Genomic DNA, 10,854 nt, shown 5'->3' with positions numbered 1-10,854 from the left:
AGAGTTTTTTTTAGACAGCAAATTGTTATGATCTGGGATGGACTGCCTGAAAGCGTGTGGAAGCAGATTCAATAGTAACTTTCAAAGGGGAAATGGTTACATACTTGAAAAGTAGAAATTTGCAGGGCTGTGGGGAAAGAGAAGAGAGCAAGGCTAATTGGATGGCTCTTTCAAAGAGCTGGCACAGACACGATGGGCCAAATGGCCTCCTACTGTGCTGTAAGATTCCATGATTCTAGCCAATATTTATCTACCAATCAGTATCACAATAAAACAAATTATCTGGTCATTATCACATTGTTGGTGGTGGGGGTTTGGTGTGTGCAAACTGGTTGCTGCATTTCCTGTATTTTTTATATGTGAACCATATAAGAATCTGACGGGGGTTTGATAAGAGTAGATGCTGAAGGGATGTTTCCCCTTGTGAGGGAATCTAGAACGAGGGGGCACAATTTGGAACTTAGGGGTCTCCCATTTAAGACTGAGATGAGGAGAAATTATTTATCTCTCAGAGGATCCTTCATCTTTGGAAATCACAGAGCAGTAGAGGCTGGGCCATTGACTATGTGCAAGGCTGAGTTTGACAGATTTTTGATCAACAAGGGAATCAAAGGTTATGGAGGATAGGCAGGAAGGTGGTGTTCAGGCCACAATCAGGTCAGCAATGATCTTCTTGAATGGTGGAGCAGGCTTAGGGGGCCAAATGGCCTGCTTCTGCCTCCATTTCTTACATTCTGATGTACTTAATTGACTACATTTTGGGGCATTCAGTAGTCATGAAAGGCACTGTAGAAATGCAAGTCTTTTAATTATATTGTATTTCTATTTATTTTCCATTCCACCAGACTCGGTTTAGTTTTTCTAACTAAAGTTCTCCTGTGAAGGGAGGTGGAGTCACTAAGTACTCTTCCAGTAATTCACTCTCGCAAGTGAAGGCGGGGTAAAGAAATAGGGTCCAGGACACGTGACACTGCTCAGTCCAGGCGGGAGGAGGAGGCGGGAGAAGCTGTTGATTGGCAGCCCGCGTAGCCAATAAACGTGCAAGCACGCCGACGGTATCACAAAGGGAGGTCCGCGAGTGGCAGCGGAACGAGCCAATGGGGACAGGGTGGAGGCGGGAATAATGATGTATCCTTTTTTTTGTGTGTTACATGATGGAAGGGGAACCGTGGCCCCGGGGAGAGCGGCGCCGCGGAGGCAGGACGGGGCTCAGGCGGCTCTGGCTCTACTGTCTGTGCTGCTGCGCTCTGCTGTTCCTCATTGTTACTTTGCAGGTTAGCTGCTTTCAATCCGGTACTTGCTCTGGGCGCGGTGGTTGATGCAATGGCTTGGCCCCCATTGTCACACCCAGCCATTGCCCTCAGTCCAGCTCGTCTCTGGTACAGGGATCTCCTGCATTTGGTTAAAGCTCACCTTGCACAGGGGGGAGCCAATGTAGCCTTCAGGTGGACCAGGGGAGGGCCTCGTTTCTGTATTGTAAATTACTGGGCGCTATTACAATGAAAATTAATACATATGCTGTTGCTGTAAATCTGAAATAAAAGAACAGAAAATGTTGACCATCCTCGGGTCTGGTAGCATCAGTTCTGATGAAAGTCGTTGACCTGAAACGTTAACTCTGTTTTTCTCTCCACAGATGATGCCAGACCTGCTGAGTATTTCCAGCATTTTCTGTTTTTAATTGTCATGCCTATGTAAACTTGTCACGCTGTACCTTTCTGCGAATGATGGTGCTGCAGCCACTAGGTGGTATGTCATCTTGACCTCAGGACACCCAAAAGTATGTTACTGTTGAGGGTTCACATAGGCATTTCTATAATAGGATTAGAAATAGGAGTTTATGATAGAGAAGTTGGCTAGAAGTTGGTACCGATGTAGGATGTTAACTGTATTAAAGCACATGCAAGAATGTTTGGCCTTTATGAATAATGTGTGGTTTACTAACTTTGCTTTTCAACATGATTACAGAATTGCTTGTGCAGGTATGCTTAATACAAAATGAGCTGCAAAACACAGGAAAGGCCATGGTTCACCACCCTTTTTTTTAATTTAAAGGTTTAATTTAACCTGTCACTGCATAAACCTTTGAAGTTAATTGTGACCTTTTCAAGCTCTATTCACTGCCTGTTTTGCTTTATAATAGAAAAATTGTTGAATCTCCAAATACAAATGGGATGCATTTGCTCTCAAGGGAGAAAACCATGTGAGCAGATAATCTTTCCTCACAGGGCTAAGTATATGCCCTTATTCTGTCACTACCTTTTCTGTTTGCTATTGAATAGCTAGCCTCGCCTATTTACATTGGAAAAAACAGTTATGATTTCTCAATTTTGTCTTTGCTGTATGAAATATTGAAATTTTGTCCTAGTCCTTGAACTTGTAGATTGAAACTTCCTTAGAATCAAGTTTTTTTTTGGTGGGGTGGGGGCAAAAGAACTGTAGTTCTTAAGCTACAGTCTTCAGAGTCGTTGGACTGTTTGTCTCCTACTTCATTCTGATTTGAGGTCCATGTTGGTTTACAGTGATCAGATCAACCCCAGATGACCACCCACTTTCTCTTCGCATACGTGCTTCCTGACTTTTAAGGTTTACATTAAGCATGGCAGATCCTTCTGTGCACCTAACCTTTCAAGACCACCCATACTGATCTGTAAAACTGTCCAACATCTTCAGAGACACTGACCTCCACTAGACAACTGCCAACTCAAAAAGTGTCTTGAATTGAAATGTCCACCATATTTCACACTGAAAGTGCAGTGGGGGTTGGGGGCTTGTCATAATTTCAGCTGCTGGTATATAGAACGTCCCATTACTTGTACAGCAAAGAACATGGAACATTATGGAAATTGTCCTCTTTCTTTGGGGAAACTGCAGATCATTGTGTACCCTCTGTTGCCAAATTGTCACAGACAGTCTTTCCCCTTGCTCCTCAGTTTATCTTGGCACTCCTTTCATTCACACTGGCAAACTTCTAGTTTTTCCCTGTCAGATCATGATGACACACAGCATTCCTTCCCCTACCCCTTTTTTTATGCTGGCACTTCCTCCTAGTTCACACTGACATTTTTTTCCCCCCACCCCTCCTCACATACAGTTCCCACCTGATTTTGCAGCACCAGGGAATAAACTACTCTGTAGGTGGAAATAACAGTTCTTGCAAAATTATTGACACCGGCATGCTGTCTATCAACATCGACTTGCAATGCACTGTCTTCAATGGTCACAGTACTGAAATAATTGTCCCGACTCAGCAGAAGGACATTACACAGTTAAATAAAGCATTGCTCAGGCGATGTGGTGACATCTTTGGAGACCGAAACAGAAGTTAACTTTTTGGGTCAATGTTAATATAGTTTGGTTCCAAGCACAGTGCTTGATTCTTACCAGAGCTTAAAGATGTCAGATGAAACTAGGCACAGAAGCACTCCCAACTTTAACATATGGTACTGTTTGTAAGACTATTTGCATGTAACAGTCGTGTGCCTATCTTACAAATGACTGATGAGTAAGATATCCTTGGCAGACAGAGCAAAGGAGGCACATAAACAGTTCCTAGTGGTTCTGAGTTTCGGACCAATCATTGAAAGTCCTAGTGGTGTCCACCACAGAAACTGTTGTTCTTCAAACCCTATTTCCAAATACCAAAAAGCCATTGCTCAATGATTCTGTCCCACTCTACTAAAAAGAATTAAAAAGACAAACTTAATTTCACACCAGTAGAGCCAGTGTGAAGCTCTCCTTGAGGCTGTGCCTTACAAACTGCTTAAATTGGAGTAGGATGGTCTTGCATCTGCATTAAAGTGCATAGTGTGGGACTTCACTTTGATGCAAACATTGCAATGTATCTGGTCAACTCATGTGTTTGGTTCACTGCCTGGTTGTGAAAAAGTCCTACCAGATCTGGAGCTTGCATGGGCCAACTTTTATGCATGTTAGTGATAGAGTTTGTAAATTAGGACGATTTTGCTTGCTTAATTTTCTTCCCTTATAATTCTTTATAACTTTGAGCTCTGTAACCTAAGTAACTTTTTAATGCTATGTATATCATGGTACTAAATAAATGTTGCTGTAAATGATTCATATTGATCATTTTGATACTATTTTGCTCTCTTCTTGCAGGCTTTACCCTACAGTAGCTTACGATATCTTCCTGGCTTTCCCTTCTCCCTGAGCAACCTCTACCAGTTCCTGTCTCCTGTTGCTGATCCTGTAGCTTACAGCTGGCGGACTATCTTCCAATCCCACTCTATTCCTCCTGGTATATACAAAGTGTGGTGTGACATTTTATTGCCACTACTAACTGTCTCTTGCATGTAACTAATTGTACCGTAACTAACAGCAATGCTATAACCGAAGCAAAATGCTGCAGATACCGAAAATCTGAAATAAAAGCAGAAAATGCTGGAAACGCTTAGCTGGTCCGGCAGCATTTGTCTAGGGAGCAGCAGAGTTAATGTTTTGAGATGATGACCATTTATCAGAACTGGAAGAAGTTCGAGTTTTAACAATTTCCAATAAGTTCAAAGCTGGGTGGTGGTGGTGTAGAGGCAAGACATAGGTCAAGAATGGTGCCAGGGATGAGGAACTGCAGTTATGCAGCTGAATTGGAGAAACTGGAACTGATTTCCTTGGAGAAGAAAAGGATGAGAGGAGATTTGATTAAAGGTTCACAAAATCACGAGGGGTCTGGAGAGAGTAGATAGGGAGAAACTTCCTGTTGGTGGAGAGATTGCGCACGAAAGGGCACAGATTTAAGATAATTTGCAGAAGAAGCAATGGCGACATGAGGGGAAAACTTCTTCACACAGTTAGAATCTGAAATACACTGCCTGAGAGTTTGGTGGAGGCAGATTCAACCGAGGCATTCAAGAGGGAATTGGATTGTTATCTGCAAAGGGAGAATGTCCAGGGCTATGGAGAGAAGGCAGGGGAGTGGCACCAGGTAAATTGCTCCTATGGAGAGCTGGCACAAACATAATGGGCCGAATGGCCTCCTGTGCTATAACAATTCTGTGATTCTGGAAGGCCGGTGACAGGTGGAGGGCAGGAGTATTTGATTAACAATGATGGTGTTAAGACGAAAAGGAGTGGTAATGGAAGAAAAGAAACGAGAAATGGCTCCTGAGGAGATATAAGTGGTTAAAGCAGCATCTACAGTCAGGGAAAGTAGCAGCGGTAGTTATAATCCAAAGTTGTTGAAGTTGTTTTGGAGGCCAGAAAGCTGTAAAGTGACCGATTGAAAGATGATGAACTGCTACCCAAGCTTCCATTGAGATTCAATGAAACAATGTAGAAGGCTGAGGACAGAGGGTAAATGGGGCAGCAAAGGAAAGTAGCAATGTTAGAACGGTGATACTGCAGTATCTAGAGGTGACACCAGGAGCTTAGTGGCAGAGCTCATAAACGACCCTGCCAATCAATAATCGTATTTGTTACACAAACATACGAATTAGGAGCAGGAGTGGGCCATTCAGCTCCTTGAGCCTGCTCCGCCATTCAATAAGATCATGGCTGATCTGATTGTAACCTCCACTTCACATTTCACCCTACCCCCATTCACCTTTCACCCCCTTACTAATCAAGAATCTATCTAGCTCTGCCTTAAAAATATTAAAAGACCCTGCTTCCACCACCTTTTGAGCAAGAGAGTTCCAAAGACTCACGACCCTCTAAGAGAAAAAAGATTCTCCTCATCTCTGTCTTAACTGGGTGACCCCTTACTTTTAAGCAGTGACCCCACATTCTAGATTCTTCCACAAAATCCTCTCCACATCCATCCTGTCAAGACCCTTCAGGATCTTAAAGATCTCGATCATGTTGCCTCTTACTGTTCTAAACTCCAGTGGATACAAGCCTAACCTGTCCAACCTTTCCTCGTAAGACAACCCACCCAAACCTGGTGGCAAGATGTTTTATCATAGATCTGGCTTACTGCAACTATACCAGAGCCAGTAAAGTGAGACTTGCACTGGGATTTAGTCACTAGTTTTCAGTTTTGGTGACTTGTGTATGAATAGGAGCCAATAACAAAAATTAGCTTTTAAAAGAAAAAAATCCAGATGGGGCAACAAGAATGTTATTTTTTACTCAATGGGTTGTTGTGATCTGGAATGTATTGGCTGAAAGGGCGTGGAAGCAGATTCAGTAGTAACTTTCAAAAGGGAATTGGAAGTCTACTTGAAAAGTAAAAATTTGCGATGTCACGTGGAAAGAGTAAGAGCGTGGGATTAATTGGATGGCTCTTTCAAAGAACTGACACGATGGGCCAAATGGCCTCCTACTGTGTTGTATGATTCTACGATTCTGTTCCTAGTTTATTAATGAGTGCTAATTAATGGAAATGGAAGCCACAGAAGATTGTACAATGCTCTGGACTAACCTAAGTGTCTTTTTGAGCTGTGTTATTTCTTCTATGTTTAGAGAAGGACAGAAGAAGGAAAAGCTATTTAGTCCACTTAGATCGCTCCTCCCAATACGATTGTGAACTCCTGTTGAGTAATTTGGTTTCCTGAGGGGGATACCTAACCTGGAGGAAAGTTTCCCGGGTGATAAAATTTCTTTGGAATTTCTCCCTCAATCCCCAAGATAATTGCACAAAACTTCCAGAAGATCCATTTCATTTTGTAATTTGCATTGAGCATCAAAATGATGGGCGGCTTCAGGCAGAGTGACATTAGATGGAGAGAGATATAAATGAATCATGACATGCAGATACAGCCCGTCCCTGTTTTAAGTTGTTCTACTTTAACATCAGTTAATGGGCCCGTATTCATGTTTAGCTTCAGGAGTTTTATTTTAAAGTAATCTTCCTGTCGGATCGGACAGAGGACTGCGTGAGCCAAATGGCGCTGTTTAGGAGAGGCGGAGACCTCTGCCTTTCCCTGCCCCTCCCTCTTATAACCGACCCTCCAGTTTGTGGCCTCTGCCCAACTCTGCCCCTCCCTCTTGTTGCCCATCCGCCAGATTGCGGCTCACCCCCTGCCTCTCGCCACTTGTCTCCAGAGCCCTTGCTCGCAGTGGGGGTTCGGGATAGGGAAGCAACAAGCAGGAGAGCTGGGGAGTGGGGAGGTCTGGCGAGAGGAAGGGTCTGCAGTGACCGGGGTGAGGAGTCAGAGTAGCAGAGGCCTCGAACCAGAGGGTTGGTGATAGGGAGGGTCAAGGACCGCGATGTGTGGTGAGCAGGAAAGGCAGTGAGCGGGAGGTAATTGGAAAATTAGTACATCTCTTTTAACTTCTAAAATAAAATTAATTTTAAAATATATTTCATTTACCAATATAGGAATTTAGCAATGTAAAGTATTTCAACTTACAGGGTATAATCTTTTAATGATTTTTCTCATCAAAAATAAAATCCTACACAATCTAACTACAGCTTTTACAGCGGTTTTAATGGGAAAATCTGATTTGCTTAAAGCCATTTCCCTTATAGTTTCTTGTTTCAGGAAAGCAACCCATAACTTTAAGCCAGGACTTGGTATATAATGGAGTCCCCATATTGAAGTCCTACAACCTGTCCTTATATTCATGGAATATGTGTGTTGCTCATTTTCCTAGTTTGGGGTCATCTGCAAACTTGATCATTTTGTATTTGAGTGGTTTATTGTAATCCTAGTATGGAGGTCGTTAAGAAAGCTATCTATTTAAAGTAGAATGGCCCAGCTGTTTGAGGTAGCATCATCACAATAGAGAGTATGGCGTTTCTTTACTGCAGGCATGCGTTTCTTTTAACGTGGGAATGTTGGATGAGAGGGTAAATTGTAGTCTTTACCTTGGAGTTTGAATTTAATGGTGCAAAGCAGTGTGCTAAGGCAGCCTTGTGCCGACACATAACCATGGTGTGATTTATGAACTTGAACTTGCTTGTTCATGAATCCTCAAACAAAAATCTTACAATCACCGTGGAGCACCGTGGATTTAGTAATTGAGTGTAGAAAATGGCAGTAATGCAATTTGCATTAACCTTTCCTTGAGTTTTAGGTGCTTTGGCTTAGTTGCAGAAGTTAATATCAGTGCTGAGCTTGCTGTATTTGGCTTGATGAAAGAGAGCTTACTTTCCATCTCTAGGAGAATTTACTGCCACACTGCGAGTTTGACCGATGTCTAAAATTAGTTTTCAGTGCAATCCTTTGCACAATCAGGATTGTTTAGCAAGTGTTGTCCAATGGGGTTTGCAGTGTGGCTCACCGCAGCATGCTAGACGCTACATATATTCACACATAGGGCCCTGTCCTTTGCAGACAGATGGACCATGTCCATGCATTGCACCTTTTTCAACTAAACAAAAACATGGAGAGGCAGCCATTCCCTTGTTCATTCCCCATGGCAATGCCTTGACCAGTCAGAGTCGACCTGCCTGGTTTGAATTTGAACTAAAGCTTGGTAGTTGACAGTTCCCTGGTGCATTCTCCATGGCAATGCCTCTACCGCTCAAAGTCTACTTGCCAGCCAATCAGCACTCTCATGCAGCATAAATTGTTGTTCCCTTCTCGCGAGCTGTCCTGATGAGTGCAAGACAAAAAGCTTCATGTCTCTTTTTGTCAGTGATACTCGAGTTCTTTACTACCAAATGACTAATTGCCAGCCTCCATCTCTACCTTGGCACATCTGTTGAAACCCATCAGACCCGACTAATCAAACATTATGGTTGCCGATCTCTCACCTTACACTCGCCATAGACTTCTGTTTATCCAAAACTCTGTTGCCTGTATCCTATCCCTCACCAGCTTGGCTCACCCATCATCTCTGGCCTCACTGCTCACTGATTTACATTGGCCCTCAGTTCCTTAATGTCACAAATTTAGCATTTTTATTTTTGTATTTAAGCCTTTTCATGGCCTCGCCCTCCCTATTCAAGGAACTTGCTCAACCATACAATGCCTCCTCCAAACTCTGAGTTCTGTGACACTGGGCCTTTGTCTACTCACCCCTGCCCCCATCCTTGCTCCCACTTTGGGGGCTGTTCCTTTAAGCCCCTTGGCCCCATACTTTGGAATTTCCCCCATAAACCTCCTCTCTGACCACGTCCAAGATCTTCCTTGAAAACTGACCCCCCCCCCTCCTGCCCTCCCTGTACTTTCATCACCACAAACCCTGTCTATAGTTATCTACTTCTCTGAATCATTCTACTGGACCAGCTTTGTGGAGTGTCTTGGGGCCAACACTTGTCCAAAAGATTAAAAATTGTGCTTGTCAGATTTTGCCACTGTGGATTTAGTAATTGATGCAAAGCTTTTAAATGTTATGCTGATCCAGTGTTGAGAAACAGGCTGTTCCTTTATAGTGCTCAGATTCTTATTGAGCTGCCATTTGAAGCCTCTGATGCCCTCTATTGCACAAGGAGACCTGAATTGTAATGTACAAGTGCAAAGTCTTGATCGAAACAATCTTCCTGAACATGCATCCCAGTAATTGGGAATAAAGCTGTCTGCTTGCTCTGTTTAAGGCCTCAAATCCAATTCTGTACAGGACTGTGTGAGTGTATCTATGAGTGTATTTGGATATTCTCTTGACTCTTCTTTAGGCTATGAATATGGCTATTGTACATGCACAATTTAAAAAAAAAAACCTTTCTGAATTCTGAACAATTATTTCTTTGACTGGTCAATCCTTCGGGGCTAATTGTTAAACTTCTGTTTTCCCAACATAACTTGGTGATTCATGGGACTCCTTGTATGATAGATGTTTGTTGGAAGCTATTAAAGCCCAGTTTTTGATGGGATCACTTCTGCCGATGTCTTGTAACGAGTCAAATTGTCTCAATAATTGTGAGCTAAATTTGTTTGCTTGGGATTGTAAAGAAGTGTGGCTTTTCTCTAGAAAACTCCAGTTCAGCCCATCCAATGTTAAATGAATTGAGGGGAAGTGCTGATTAGCAGAAACATATCTTGCATCGCTTTGAGCTTCTTTCATTGTCAAAATTCAGTATTAGTTGCTTCCAGTTGAATATAATAAAGTATTTAATTTCAGAAATCACCATGGGCTAGGTCACCACAAGCTTTTATGTATTATGTAAGCATGGGTTGAGGAAAATATGTAAATATGTAGTTTTATTGCAACCCCTATTTTTTTTTTGGAATCAGTAAAATTGATTAGAATATGATTTCTTTTGGACGTGAAAGGTTATTACTTTAAACCTCATTCCATGCTCGTGCATTGGGGTTGTTCCAGTGTCTCGGCTCCCAATACTCTTGTTTTTGGGTTGAATGATTTTCTGCAGCCCTCCGTTGATAGCGAGGCCCAGCAAAAAAGCTTTATCTCGGCGTTTTTTGACCGAGTACGAGGAAGAAATAATTGCTTTGAGCAGGTAAAGTGCGCAGATGGAAAGACATATGGGTATGTCGGCACAATCTGAATGTCAAGCGGATGAACAGACCGATGACTGATGTGATGTGGCTTAATGAAGAAATGCGATATTAGTTGTAAAAATACAACTTGTAGCTAAGCATTTGTTAAATATCCTAACATGGTTTCTTGCCAAGTCAAATGATTGACACAGAATATCGTAGATGCCAGCACTTTAACAGCAGACAGTGTATATATTTCTAGAAGTTTGGATTGATTTCATTGTGGTAGGTTGCAGTGAAAAGTAAATTTGGTTCCTATCCATGCTCATTCAACAGCAGCATTGCATTAGCCAGTCAAGGTAAGAAATTAAACACAAGCCCTTTAGTAAGAGAATATTCATATGTTTGAACATTATAACACATATTGTAACATATGTGTGTGTTCAGGAGTGAGCCTTGACTGAGTAGCTGTATTCCTGCCTCTTGAATTGGCAGATTATAGGTTCAAAACTCACTCCAGGCAGCCCCAGCAAACGGGAAATCAGAGCTCTGGACGGTGAACACTGGGTTG

At 42.5% G+C, this 10,854-nt stretch overlaps 1 protein-coding gene across 1 annotated transcript in view; it reads left to right on the top strand.

The window, feature by feature from the left end:
- Positions 1–1,154: 1,154 nt before the first annotated feature.
- Positions 1,155–10,854, top strand: part of pofut3 (protein O-fucosyltransferase 3) — a 52,798-nt gene continuing 43,098 nt past the window's right edge. Inside the window, exon 1 of the mRNA XM_078555442.1 lies at positions 1,155–1,274. Coding sequence (XP_078411568.1) covers positions 1,155–1,274 — 120 coding nt within the window. The remainder of the gene's footprint in view (positions 1,275–10,854) is intronic.

Source organism: Cetorhinus maximus, chromosome 1 (genome assembly GCF_964194155.1).
Source record: "Cetorhinus maximus chromosome 1, sCetMax3.hap1.1, whole genome shotgun sequence".
NCBI lineage: Eukaryota > Metazoa > Chordata > Chondrichthyes > Lamniformes > Cetorhinidae > Cetorhinus > Cetorhinus maximus.
This window is presented reverse-complemented; position numbering and strand designations above follow the sequence as displayed.